General features: G+C 48.2%; 2 protein-coding genes across 3 annotated transcripts in view; one reads left to right on the top strand and one right to left on the bottom strand.

Annotated features, from left to right (window-relative positions):
- Positions 1-4467, bottom strand: part of MBD6 (methyl-CpG binding domain protein 6) — a 31559-nt gene extending 27092 nt beyond the window's left edge. Inside the window, exon 1 of the mRNA XM_083486422.1 lies at positions 4263-4467. The gene's annotated coding sequence lies outside the window, so the exon portion shown is untranslated. The remainder of the gene's footprint in view (positions 1-4262) is intronic.
- Positions 4468-8861: 4394 nt separating this feature from the next.
- DDIT3 (DNA damage inducible transcript 3) overlaps positions 8862-14475 on the top strand; it is a 6805-nt gene continuing 1191 nt past the window's right edge. The window contains exons 1-3 of one of the 2 annotated variants that reach the window (XM_083486793.1): positions 8862-9017; positions 11159-11206; positions 13738-13901. In XM_083486793.1, the coding sequence (XP_083342919.1) occupies positions 13761-13901 (141 nt within the window). In that variant the 5' untranslated portion in view covers positions 8862-9017; positions 11159-11206; positions 13738-13760. The remainder of the gene's footprint in view (positions 9018-11158; positions 11207-13737; positions 13902-14475) is intronic. The other variant, XM_083486792.1, reaches the window with a different exon arrangement.

The following is a 14475-nucleotide window of genomic DNA, read 5'->3' as shown; positions in this document are numbered from 1 at the left end:
AAGCCTTGCTCTACACATTCAGCAGAATGAGATAATAACGTTCCCCAATATAAACATGTCTTTGCAAGTTAAAAGTTGGCACATTTAGCCCAGTTGCCGTGCTAGCTTTCTGCTTGCAGGGAGCTGTTTATGGAGGGGAGCATTCATAAATGTCACCTGCCACCTCAGAGCTTTCCCCACCTTATTCTACGGCACCAGGTCAACATTTCCAGAGAGGGGGTAACTAAAAGGCAGGCGTTGTGCCTACTGATCTGGAAGACTACCTTTACTACATTGGTGAGCCAACTTTTTCAACACAAGGGCCGCATTTCTTCATGAGCAACCTTCCAGGGGCTGCTTGTCAGTGGCAGGTGGGGGCAGAGACAAAAAGTGAGTGGAGCCAGAAGCAAACATGGGCAGAGCAATCAATGCAATTCTTACTTTTGTGCAGAAAACAACATTCCAGACAAACCCCAAAGTTTTCTATGCACCAGGGATAGGGATGCTGTGGCTCTCCAGATGTTGCTGGACTTCAACTCCCATCAGCCCCACCCAACGTGGCCAATGGTCACGGATACATACAATGGTTGGGGTACAGCATCATCTTGAGGGCGCCAGGTTCCCCATCCCTGCTGTAGCCCATCCACACAGAGGCATCTCTCCATCTTCCATCCAGGTAAGATACCTTCCAGCCTGGCGAAAGTACTCAGGGAGGACATGGAGCTACCCTGGTGAGGGGCATGGCTTGGGAGAGTCCTGGGGACCAGGAGTGTCTTATTTGGTCTCCAGGTTGGAGGTTCAGTCAAATTATGCACAAAGTTAAGCTATAGACTTGGTCCCACCTTGTGGGACTGAAAAGGTGTCATGATGGCCATCAAGTTGGATGGCTTTTAAAAGAGGAGCAAACAAAATCATGGAAGAGACTATCACTGGCTATTAGCCACGCTAGCTAGGCTCTTGCTCCACCATCGGAGGCAGATTGCCTCTGAATACCAACAGAGCTGATCCTATGTTTTTATCCCTGCTGTGCTGCAGGATATTCTGCAATGTAGCAGAAAATTACCAGGTGAATAATAATAATAATAATAATAATAATAATAATAATAATAATCTATTATTTATACCCCACCCATCTGGCCAGGTTTCCCCAGCCACTCTGGGCGGCTTCCAACAAAATATTAAAATACAATAGTCCATCAAACATTAAAAGCTTCCCTAAACAGGGCTGCCTTCAGATGTCTTCTAAAAGTCTGGTAGTTGTTGTTCTCTTTGACATCTGGTGGGAGGGCGTTCCACAGGGCGGGTGCCACTACCGAGAAGGCCCTCTGCTTGGTTCCCTGTAACTTGGCTTCTCGCAGCGCGGGAACCGCCAGAAGGCCCTCAGAGCTGGACCTCAGTGTCCAGACAGAATGATGGGGGTGGAGACGCTCCTTCAGGTGAAGCTTTAGCCCACACTGCAGTCTCACACCAAGAAGCTTCAGCTGTTGATTTTCAACTCTCAGTAAAGGAAAAGAGTGGCTACCTGAATGGGTGCTAAAGTCCACAATGGGACAAGTTTTTCTGCAGAGATGCGCAGATGTCATACAGCTGGTGTTCAGGTACAAAAGGTCAGAGAGCGTAAGAGGACAGCAGCCTTACAAGTCAGTTCAAAACAGATAGTACCCCACAAAATGCCTGCAGGTTACCAGCCCACAAACTTGTAGTACAGTTTACAGACCATCTTCTCCCACTTTCATAAAGCTTCTCTGACTGGTTCCCTGGAGGCAATTCTTACACACCCCAGACAGTCAGGAAAATTGTTATTTTGAAACCGGGAAATCTAAGCCCATTAAGACAGCTCTGGATTAGAGAGTAGGCTGTACAACAGGTCAAATACCACCTCAGAGCAGTCTTAAAACCCTAATGGCAAATAGAAAACAACATTAGGCTTGCCAACAGGAAAACCAACAACAGCATTGCCTGTTTTAGTGCCTTTAAAAGCTGCTTGACATGTAGAAATCTGAAGAAAGAGAAGAGCAACCATGGATCAGTTTAAAAGCTGACAACCACAGTCACCTCAAACAGCTCCACCTGAACATGTCAAACTCAGAAATCCAGGAAAAACATACCAGAAAGGGTTAATAATAGAGGCAGTAGCATGCCAACAACTGGCTCCATCTCCTGCCACTCATTGGTAGAGCCAGATGTGGGTGGGGTTAAGCCACTATAAAAATTAAGCCTCTTGCCTCAAGCCAACTAGTTATGGGAAGGCCAGTGGAGGGGAGAAGGCAGAATGCTAGCCTGCCCAACTGAGGAATCATCCTAGAAAGTTGAAACAGGAGGAGAGGTGAAACATTTCTCCCTTTCAGAGAGTTGTATGGTATTTACCTTGCATCTTTTGAGAAAGCAGGGAGTGAACTTTTATCTCAAAAACACCAAAGAGGGAAAACTGGAATGATAGCAAAACACCCTCCTTCTTTAATTAAGCAGGATTTGTCTTTCGAGACGGACAGATGCCAACATTATATGTAGCTGCCCTTGAGACTAGGTGCAGCATAGAGGGAAACCTGCATTCTGCACCCAGGAAAGCTCGCTGTGGGAGGAACTGTTGGGAAGAAGAAGCCAGATCCTCAAATGACAGGGCACTGGAAAATGCTTAGACTCTCTTGGCTCTGCTCCTTGGGGATCCAGAGGCGGAACGTATAAAAATCATGGAAGGGCCCCATTGCAGAAGCCTATTCTGACCTGTGGCGAGAGAAGGGGAAAGTGAATATTATGCTACTGGCACAGGGTAACCCGGGCTGTTTGATATGCTTCCTTGTCTAGCTATGTGATCTGGCTCTTCTAAAATGGCATGTATTTTCAGTTCAATGGCATGTGGAGAAAAGGGTAGGCCTCTCATGTATTGTATTGCTGGTACTCTGATTATTGAAACGCAAGCCCAGGTCTGATTATATTCTGCAAGGTGTTGGACATTCTGTTTTTACCATTTTCAACAAATGCACATCTAGAATTTGCCCAAAACCACGACACGGACCAGAAACAGAGGAGACTCAAACACAGATATTTTGTGGTACTAGCATGCACTTCAAACCTATTTTGAAAAGCCCTGAGATACCTTGAGGAATGAAGAAGCATAAACTAGAGACAATAAGCCTTTGCTATTAATTGCCACTGTCTGGATTCATGCAAGCCAGTCCCCTTCTGCAGGAACCAACTGCTATCCAAATGTCCCATTTGGACATTTTACGTGCCTTGGCTACCCAGAAGTTTCCCAGTTAGATGAAGAACAAGCAGGACAACAACATGACAGAACTTGTAAAAATATTGGCAGCAGTCCATCTTGAACTGGTGAGCAGCCAAGGGCAGTTGTGTGATTTGGAGAAAGAGACCCTAGGCTTGGAGGGGTCCCACATCCTACTCTGACTCGGACTTGCCACAGTGACCACAAGAAAACATATTCACCTCTTATTTCAGTCTGAATTATTCAGGAAGCTGCAGTCTCCTGAGCAGTCCCCTTTTTGTGCACTTAATACCTCTGAAATCCCACTTCTACTCAGCTCAGAGACCGTGTGTGTGTGTGTGTGTGTGTGTGTGTGTGTGTGTGTGAGTAGGGGCAGATTCGGATTGGAGGAGAAGCTCTCTCCTTACCACCACACCCCCATTCAACAAGACCTGAAATTTATCAACACAAGAATGGGAAATGTGCGGAAACCCAGTTCCTGTCGCTGTGTGAGCCCTTTTGTAGGAAATTATAGTTGTGGTTGGTCATCCTTCCTATCCAAAAGAACTTGCCACCTGCTGTTGGGTGTCTGAAAAGTGGGGAGGGGGGAATCTAAAGTAGGGGCGGTGCTTCTAAGAGTGTTGGCCCTACTCTTTCCCTCCAGCTGAATTGGGCAGAGTGAGGCCTGGAGACCGCCTCCACCTCCAGGGAGGCAGAGGGCAGCCAACCCCTTTCCGACCTTAGCAGTTCGTGCGTGCACCCGGATTTTGGGTGGGTGGGAAGGTGTCTGCTGGAATCGCCGCCAGATTTCATTCCCAGCTTCTCCCCCTCCGCTGCAGGGAGAGCTGCCCTCCGAGAGGCGGCCGCCAAGTCGCCTTTTCTCTGCCCCCACCGCCCCGCTCTGGAGGCGAAGCAGCTTCCCTAACTCCGGCAGAAGTTTGAACTGTCAAGAGGAGCTGGCGGGGTGGGCGAGGGTGGGCCACGGGCTCGCCTCCGGGCGCTGGCGGTCCCCGTGCCCGTGCCCGGTGCACCACCCGGCGCGCCTGCTGCCGAGAGTGCCCGGGGCCCCCTTGGCACTTACCTCGGTTCATGATGCCCCTTCCCCAGCTGCTGCCACCGCCGCCGCCGCTGCAGACTCCCACTTGTCCCCCGCGCTCCCGGGGCTCCGGGTGGCGCCCCCCGCCGCGGCGGGTGCTGGGTGGGTGGGGGGTCAGGCTGCAGGGGCTCGCGGGTGCTCTCCGCCCCCACCCACCCCCAGCGCCTGTCTCGCTCGCGCCCTCCCCCCGGACTCGGTGCCAGGAAGAGGAGGGGGTTGAGCAAGGAGCTTCCTCCCTGGCATGCGCACTGGGGGCCGGGGTGGGGGTGGGGAGCAGCCCTGGGAATTCCGCTCCCGTCTTCCTCCGCTGCGCGCTCAGGGCGCACGAGCGGCGCTTGGCGCACGGGGCTCCGGGTAAAACGCGGCCCGGGGTTCGGGGGCTGAGTCGAAGTCCCGGCGCGGAAGCAGGAGCGGCGCTGCAGGATCCCTGGGGCGTGCTGCTTTAATACCGGGCCGTCCCTCTCTTCTCCCAAGGAGCGCTGGAAGTCAAGCTGCCCTCCGTGGCGCCCCGGCTGAGCCACAGAGTGGCTGCAAAGTGGGGCGTGGGGGTTTTTGTTCAGAGCAGAAACCTCGGGGTCGCGTATTTCCTCGTCTCCCCGCCCCGGCATTGCACCGAGAAAGGGGCACACTGCTCGAGTAGGACTAGTGGTGCAGCAATTAAAAAACTGCCAAGCAGAGTCCGGTATGGCTTCTAATTGGATAGGGGACCGTGTGTTGAGATGCCTGCACTGCAGGGGGTCGGACTAGATGACCCTCTGGATCCCTTCCAAGTATGCAAACTTTGATTCAAATACTGTTTCACACCCACACGCCTATTCTCTGTGTCACACGCACACTCGGATAAGGAGAAGTCAACAAAGTGTTGAGTTCGTACAGTTGTGCAGACCATTACAATGAAACTCTGTGCTTTCAAGTTACACCTACGATCTATACTGTCAAGACACAGCAGGTCAAGGATTGCCCGTGAGAGACCAGAGAACCAAGTTTGTCCATATCACAATGCAAGAAGTGGCAGCAACTTTGAAGGGAGGATTTAATACCTAAGTCTTGGGATATTAAGTGTACTTCACTTGAACTATGCAACTATGTGGTGGGGGGAAAGAATGTTGCCTCCATACCCAGACTGTCCACTCACTTGAACACTGTTGCCAACAGAAATCTGAACTCACAGTTCATGTTAAACATCGGAATTGCCTTGCTGGGTCAAAGCAAAGGTCCATTGGTTTCTGTGATACTCACAAACAGGTCCCAGCTCTCAGCTGCTTGGCCCCAACATCAGCATTTGGAGGTGCCCTGCCTCTCAATGTGGCCAGCTCCATTTAGCTGTTGTGACTAGTAACAGTTCATAGACCTGTCCACTATGATTAGTTACACTTTATAGCACGCTTCCCCAGGTGTTTTTGTCTACAGATGCCTTCATCCTGACCAATGGTTTGAGTTGTAATCAAAAAAATCCAGAAGGCACCAGATTGGGGAAGGTTGTGCTAAACCAGGGGTAGGGAAATTGTGACCCTTAGATGTTGTTGAACTCCAGCCAATGCGGCTAATGGTCAGGGGTGATGTGAGCTGGAGTCCAAAAACCTATGGAGGGCCACAGGTTCCCTGTCCCTGTAAACTAATGGTCCTTGCCACTCCTTGTGTCAGTGATCCTTGTGTGTGGTGGTGCTTATGACTTTAAACATGGTATGATTACCTTAGAAAAGTAAGGAACAAGCTGGCAGTCTAAGACCCGGTTTACATGGGCAGGGGTGATGAAAGGCTGGTACAGGTTGGTACACGCATGACCCTGTTGGGTATTAAATATTAAAGTACTGAAGAGGAAATCTAAGTGTTACACATGCAGCTTATGAAAGACATAGCAGAACATTAGTCAGGGATTGAAAGGGTGCAGGAAGTGGACACTGGGGTTTGGGACACTTGCAGGGCACACAATTTATGGGATAAGCAGGGAGTTGTATGAGAACAGCTGGCATAGTAAATGGAGAAAAACCTGCAGTTATGGTTCAGGGGGCGAAGGTGGCAACATCTGAGTCATGTTTGGTGGTATAGCAGGAAATCACTTTAATGAGTATTAATAAATCACCTATGTCCAGTCCCCATCCTGCCACAAACTCCCAGTGTGATCCTAATCAGAATAAGTCTCATGTTGGAGTTGGAGGATTCCATGCAACTCTCACGTTCAAAAGGCTTATTTGAGTCAAATCTATGGGTGGTTCACTACAGCACACACAGCTAGTATGAGTGACCCAGAGATCTGCCATAATGAAGTCACAAATTGGTGCATCTCATTTCAATGGACCTGCTCCCAATGGAATCCAAGCAGAACAATGGAGCTGGAAAAGGTGGGGGCAATTACTAGTAGACTATAGTAGACTAAAGGATGCTTTATGTTATTAAACTATTAGCCAGAGGGAAAACTAGGCTTTATTTCACCCAGGTCAAAGGCCCAGTTTGGCACACATACCTCCAGTATTTGAATCTGGATTTGAATTTGACTCTTTGGTTTAAGTCTGTGTAGGTTTTAAAAGACACAGAGCAGGGGTTGTCAAATTATGTTCAGCAGAACACTGTTTGTGTAGCTTATGTGGAGTCCTCAGTGAGATCGGTAATGGAAGGTGAGGCTACTTCCAAGTCAGTTTTGCCTGCCCGTTTACCCACAACCACTCGTCCTCTGCAAAGTTGCATTGGGCATGTTTGACAGTGCACTCTTAGTTTGCATGGGCCTAGCTCACCAAGCCTGGCTAGCACATACTGCACACAGAGTATGCAGACTAGAGTGGCCCCAGAATCTTCCACAACATGCAGGAGTTTCAGGGAAGACAGAGAAGTGTTCCATGGCAGACAAGTAGATGAACAAAGGATTCATTGAAGACAGAACATTTGACAACAGCAGTAACTGGTCATGAAAGCTCAGGAACTGCATGAAATACAACTGGGAGATCAACAATATCAACATTGCATGTCTACTGAAGGTGACCTTCAAAAGCAATTCTAACTCCTCTTATTTAAATGTTCAGTCCTGTTTAACTCCCATTTTGGTGTTTTGCTTGAAAATTACATTCATTTTGATGAAACCCTTATAAAAGATTTAGGACTGGCATCTGGTATATTGTTTTAGCCAATTTTTAAGTAAAATAGTAAGCATGAATACTGAAAGCAATGGGACTTTATTGTATGACCTAAAATAGCAAGTCTGACAGCTACTTATGTTAAGTAGCCTTAACTGTCACACCAGGACCAATTATGGAGGAACTCTTTATCCTGAACCCATTTTGTGGGGGGAGAAGTGAGGCAGTTGATAATGTTCCTGTTTTATGTTTCTCTTTCCAGACCATCACCACCTCTATAACCAGGGTGGGATACTTTTAATGTGATGTGCACATGCTCATAAGAAGTCTGACAATTTGTCATTTGAAATCACATGGAAGCAAATCAAACTGTTAGAACTGGGCTGCACTTGGCTACCTCCTCTCTTTACCTCTTATGAGATTCCTCCTTCTGGAGGCATGTTTAGAAATTTCTTTTTTAGGAAGGCAACACTGCATTATTTAACTAGATTTGTAAAAACCCCTACTTATGAACAATAAAGTGTTAGTCCACAGGCAAAAACGTTCTTTTTCAACCAAGCCTTGGGCTGTTTAAACAGGTCTATATCCTTTTAAATGTGTGTAGGGGTATTGGTTTGTTCTTATTATGCACTTTGTGGTTTTATTCTGTATTTTTATACCATGAACCGCCCTGAGATCTTTGCATGTAATAATTTTTTTTAAAATTGTTAATTTTTATTTTTAATAGAACTACAAGTACACGGGCGGAATTCAGCTCTTTAAAAGGCATTCCTCCTCCTTTCTCACACATTGAGATGGCCGCTTGCTGTGACCACCTTAAAAACAAAGAAATGTGGTTTTCCCCCATTCCAGAACCCTTGTTTTATTCACATGCACATAGGCATTTATTACATAAAGCTGAGGCGGTGAACAGACTTTAAGGTTTCTCTGGTCGAGCAGCGAATTATTTTGCTAAGCGCTTTGTCGTTGTTGCCGCTGTCACTCGTTACTCGCTCCGCATGGAGGCCGCAGACGGGCCAGTGCGCGGCCCGCAGGCGCCGCTTCCGCTCCCTCCCCGGGGAGGCCTGGCCCTTTAACGGAGCGGCGGGCGGGGCGTGACGTCACGAGGCTTTCCCACCGGCCCTTCCCCCCCCCCGCCCGGCCTCCTCGACGCAGCTCGGCCTCGGCCCTTCTGAGGGCGCTCTGGCAGTTCGAGGGGGGCCGGGCGGGGCGAGGGAACCAGGCGCGCCCGGTGTGAGAGGCCCAAGGTCGCGGCTCGGGCCTCGGCCGCCGCCGGTTACCAGGACGTTGCATCACCCTCCCCGCATGACTCACCTCCTTCAGACTCGTGACCCTGACGGAGGGAGGGAGGGAGGGAGGGGAGGAGTCACTTCCGGCGGCGACGCGGCAGTCTCCGCCACCACCCGCCCTTTGGAGGCGGGGCGCGGCGGAAGGGCGGCGGCGGTTGGGCGGGCGCCGGCGCCGCCGATTGGCCGCGGGTGGCGCAAGGGTTGCGTCATGCGGGGGCGGTGGGCGGGGCCGCGCTCGAAGGACCAGCCTGAGCCGAGGACGCGCCTGGCAGTTGGAAGCCGGCAGCCGCGCAGCGAGGAAGAGAATGAGCCGCGAGGGGAGGATGAGCCGAAGCCAGCAGCTGGGGGAGCGGATCGCGGGAGAGAAGGGGCCGCGGAGGAAGGTGCGAGGGGAGCGGGGAGGGCGCCTGGGTCCCGGGGGGTAGTTTCAAAACGGGATCTCCAGCGCCGCTCACGGAAGGAACTGAAGTTCCTGTCTTTCTCCCTTCTTCGCAAGTAAAAATAGGCTTGGTTTTTGGAGGAGGGAGTCTCCGCGCTGCCAACGCGCTCCTAGAACTGGGAAGTAAAAAGGGGGGACTAGCCCCCGCCCGGACTTCATTCAGAGTTTGAGCCCCCAGTCAGCGTGGCTTCCCCTAAACACGCAGGGATGAGGCACTCTGCTTTTACCTGGGTGCCCCTAAATGCGACTCGACCATTACGCCCTTGCTCTCTCCCCAACCCCGCTCTCCACACAAAGAGAGCAAAACGGCGAGAATGAAAAAAATAAAGATGGAAGAGGCTTTATTCCTAGTTCTTAGGGGTGCTGATGTGTAAAGAAGGGTGCCCCCATTAAGCAAAAAGCCAAATACAACTGAGGGAATTGCAAGTTTAGCAATGAATTCAGTGAACATGGGCACAGCTTTTTATTTTAAAAATTGTCCTGGGAGCCCTGTTTTTTCATTGCTTTTTGCTGGCATTGATATATTTCAGTGTTTCTGTATCTGCTGAGCTAACGGAAGGAAGATAGCTGCTGTACTGGGTGGTGGACAAACCCCCTAAATTTTCCTAGTTCGCTTCACTTCCAACATGGAGAGGGAAACACTTACTGGTTTTGTGTGCTAAAATAGCTTGGAATTATGGGCTCTCTGCCCGCTCTTGAGGCTACATCCTTTCAGGCAGCTGTACATACTGTTGGTTTCTGCCAAGAGATGTTGGAGCGCAGCCTTTTTCACTGCAAGCAGTTCTGTGGGTTTAGAAAACAAAATCTGCCTTCTGTGAGAATTTAGGGGTGCCTCAGAGGAGAGGGAAGCAGGATGGCCCAGTTCTCATTTATGCAAGCAGTAGCCCCTGTAAAAGACTGCAAAGCTGCCTGCTGGGGCACGCGGATGACTTGAAATGCCTGTTCGCATGGCTCCTTGGGGATCCTTTTCTCCCCCAACAGGCTGCATAACAGTTCCTCGATCCCCAACTCTTCTGGTTTGTTGCATCACTCAGGGCTGATGAAAACCTGTGGTGCATCCCTGGTGCATGCTGGATTCCTGTGGGGTTCATGCCACTGTTGCTGCCTTGCTCTTCAACTCGGGGCAGCGCAGGGTGTCCTTTGATCTGTCCCTTGCAGAAGAAATAGGGGGTAAAGTCTCTGTACAGAGAGAGATAAGTGGCCTTCTGACAATTTTCTTAAAACAATATTTCAGGCAGCTTAATTTCAGGACCTTTGCATTTTGTCAAAAGGTAGTCTCTATACAAATCATAGGTTTTAAAAAATTGTGAGGCCATATCCTGGATCGTCCAAGGTCTTGAGCAGTGCCATACAGTGGGTAGAGTTGGACCTGTGTCAAAACCTCTGCTCATCTGTTAAGTTCATTTGGTGACCTTTGGCCAGTCACTATCTCAGCCTCACCTATTGTGCAAAGAAAGCTCAATGGAAATAATTGTATGCTGTGCCAGGTTTTTGGATGGGTGGGATACTAACATAATACATTTCTCTCTCATAGTTCTCCCAGCTGCACAATGGATGCATAGGGAGTGATAAATCTAAAATGATTCAAAATCACTGAGCCTCAATTTTGTTGACGAAAAGGGCCTGAGCATAGAACTTCACAGTATCAGCTGCAGCCAATAACACAACCATTACAAGGGGAAAGTCATGGGTTATCTGCATTTGGCAGTCTCTAATTCTGCCGGGTTCTGTTATTTCAGAACACCGAGACTTCAGAGACCCTTAGGTACACTACTTTATTGAAAGGGATCAATGCAGTGCATTGCTTCTTGAATTTATGTTGCCTCTGGGGTTGGAAGAAGGAAGGAGATAGTTTCCAAGCATGTGAGAGCAATGGGCACTCCCTTCGAAAATAGAAGCAAAGCACAGTACAGTATCTTAAGAACTGATGGAAACAATCTTCCACCTTGCTGCATAGCTTAAAGTGATAGGTGTTGCCTGGGTATATTTCTCTCTGCTACCTCTGCAGTGGAAATGGAACAAGATGAGATCATTATGCGGTGACATCAGTAGTCAAAATATAAGCCTCTCCTCTTTTTCCCACAGCTTCGAATGAAAAATCGCATCCTAATACACCATCACACTTGAAAACTGGTAAGAATAATTTATTCTGATTTCTGCAATGAATCAAAAAAGGAAGGCACTTAGACTTCATAGAGCGAGGTGTGCGGCACTCCTACAGGCAGTACGTGTGTTTAGACAACACATGTTGGACTTTGGATGAAGGGGCTGCTGTCCTGTTTTGCTTGGATGTAAGGACTGTTGAACTCAAGTAGGGCTGAACCTCTGGAGTAAACATTCATTGTATTTGTGTCACAGCCTATGACAGACACAGTATCTGATTGCAGCTGCATTGATGCAAATAGGTACTGTTTAGCCAAGCAGAGAAATGCAGTGGGATGTAATGGGCATTGGGAGAATGGGGTGCATGGAACTAACAATGCAAGTAAGTAACTTGTTCCTATTACTTTAAAACAAGGCTTTACCTCCACTGGGACAGATCTGTAAAATAGAACCCTAATCAGCGTTAGCTCGTGATTCTATGATTATATCTCAGAGCAAGGGAGAAATCATTTCTGTTTTCTGCTGTGTTCCAGGACGTCTCCTGGAGAAAAGCAGCTGACACAAACATCTTTTTAAAAAAATAAATAAGCAACTGTGTATCATGCTTCTAGAAAAGAATTTGTATGACTTCCATTGCTCAGCAGGTTATCCATGCCTTGCCCTCTAGCAGGCAAAGAGGCCCCCTCACCTCCAGGTGATGATGGACTCTTTACCTGCAATCAGCCCCAGGCAGCATGGCCAATAGTAAGGTGAGGGGAGCTGTAGTTCAGCAGCAACTGAAGAGCCACGTGCCCCCTTGCCTTCCTCTAGACTAGTCTGTGTTATAATCACCAAGTCAGAGAGTAATGCAACTGGAGCACTTCTACTCAAGGCATGTTCCAGCCTGCCCCAAGGCCACAAAGAAAGGAAATGCTTAACATCTGAGGCTGCAGGAATGCTTGACTTGGCACTCACAGCCTCTCTTGTGACAGTGACTCAGCTCTTATTTCCAGCATGAGAAATTTCCAGTGTGAAAGGTACTGAGATATTGACATCTGTGCTGGTCTCCCTGGGCAGGACACCTTATGCCCCTAGGAAAGGTCATGACTATGAGATGTGCACACGGTAGCCAGCCATGCAGAGAAACACCAATTTCCTAAACTAGTTTTAAAAACATCCTTTGAATAAGGAAAGTAACTTCAAAAACTCTGCAAGGCACATGTGGCAGTGGAAGTCTTCAGGGATGGTGTACTTCTACAGTGTGATATTTGCTCAGAAGCAAGTCCCACTGTTTAGTGAGTTTTCCTCTTAAGTACGTATAGCAGAAAAGGGGACCTGTGGCTGTTCAGATGTTATCGGCCACAACTAGCATAGTGATGGTTCAACAACAATGGGAGCTGCATATGGTATTATGGAGGGTAGCCACATCGTAATTGTACCGTAGGAGGGTAGCCACATCGTAATTGTAGGCTACAAGCTTCATTGGCTTCATGTGCATATCAAGACTGTTGGTTGGCATCTGTCTGTTTTGAGAGACAATGGAGTATTACTGAGCCAATAGCAACATTTATTGAATTGGAATGGGTTTGAGTACTTCAGGGAGTTATTTGTCAAGTCAGTAAGTTGTGTTTTAAGGTGGCTGAGCTTCCAGTGTCACTCCTGAGCCCATCTATTTTTGGAAAGTGGTTTTTAGGGTTATGATGCATTTAAACACCACCTGAGATACCATCACCAAATTTCTGCATGGTGGTTCCAGAGATAAAGGAGAAAGGTATTCTACTATGTTTGAATACATTTGGACACCATTTTGAATCAAAATGAGACTGAACCTTTCAAAACTGCTCTATTTTTTGGTTTCTTAGAATTCCCAATCAACACTCAATATGAAATAGCTTCCAAACAGCTAATAGCAACATCATTTCTAAATTGGTGACACCTTTTGTGCTCTTTCAGCTCTGTAACTAAAAGGTCTGAACCAAAAGTAGCCATCCTGTAGTATTGATCCATCTCAGCACTCTTGGTGGCCTGTAATCCTTTAATTGTGCTGTGCTTGCATAATATTTTTTTCTAAGACCTCTCCCAGTGTGGTTAGGCCACAGAATGGTGCCAAGCCACCCTCCTGGTCAGTGCAGAATAGGAGGCTGTCTTTCCAGTAGAATAAGGCACACCTCTTGCTTCCTGTTCCCATGTGAAAGCTAGTGCTGTTTGAATGGCAGAAAGTGGATGGGGGAGATGCTCTACCCAGTCATTTCTATAGCATAGCCCCTTTTTTATCTGGCATTCATTGTCAAGGACCAGGATAAAATGGGAGGCAGGGGGAGAACCTCAAGGGAGCTCAAAAGGAATGGTGGGATAAAAAAGCAATGACAAACAGATTTTCAGGGCTCTTTTCTTTTTTTGGTAACAAATGGATAGGGGTCTCCTTGTAATGAAATCCAGGGCTCCTTGTGTTTTCCTGTTGACCTAGAACAACTCCGTGGGGTCTGGGGGCTCTGCACACCCTTCCATCCTCCCTGTGCACTTTTGAATTTGTATTGCTAGCCCAGGTCTCTTGACACACACCCCGTCCTCCTTTCTTTCAGACAGTGTTGGCTGTACCTGAACCATGATGGCAGAATCACTGCCCTTCTCCGTGAGCACCCCAGTGCCCCCGTGGGAGCTGGAGGCCTGGTATGAGGACTTGCAGGAGGTGCTGTCCTTGGATGTGACCAGCAGGACAGACCCCCCAGTAGGGGGGCAGGAGCAGGTGAGAAAACGGAGGAAAGCAACTTTCCTAGCATCTTGTATGTCTCTTGTGTACAGCAAGCAGCCCAGAGGTGGGTAGATTTCCCCCTTACAGAGTTTTCTAATTCTTCTTCCATTGGCTCTGTATCACACTTTGCTTCACTTGTCCTCCCAAACCATTAAAAAAAAACCCATGAAAAAACAAAATGAGTGTGGTACCTTTAAATCTGGGGAACCTGGCAAGCATCTGTTTTACCACTTATGCTATGCAGAAATTGGATAATCTTAACATGCTATATAGTTTTCACTATCGCCTATTCATAATGATGGTAGAGAAACATTGGAGCAAATCCTGTCATGCAGAAGAGGTAGATATTTCAGGAATTGATGGGGTGGGGGTGTCCAATACCAACTACCCCACATGACACAGATGGGCTGTCACGCCTTATCTTTTATGCTGTTTCATTCACCTTTCACGTGCCCATTAGTGGGTTTTTTTTGGGGGGTGCCTATAGGCTGGCTTCCTTAGATAATACATACCTCTTTCTGTGCTCTTAGGTGTGCACTGTAGTTTCTATTATACCTTAGAAACTGCT

The sequence above is a fragment of the Podarcis liolepis genome (assembly GCF_965112155.1).
Source record: "Podarcis liolepis genome assembly, chromosome: 2".
NCBI lineage: Eukaryota > Metazoa > Chordata > Lepidosauria > Squamata > Lacertidae > Podarcis > Podarcis liolepis.
This window is presented reverse-complemented; position numbering and strand designations above follow the sequence as displayed.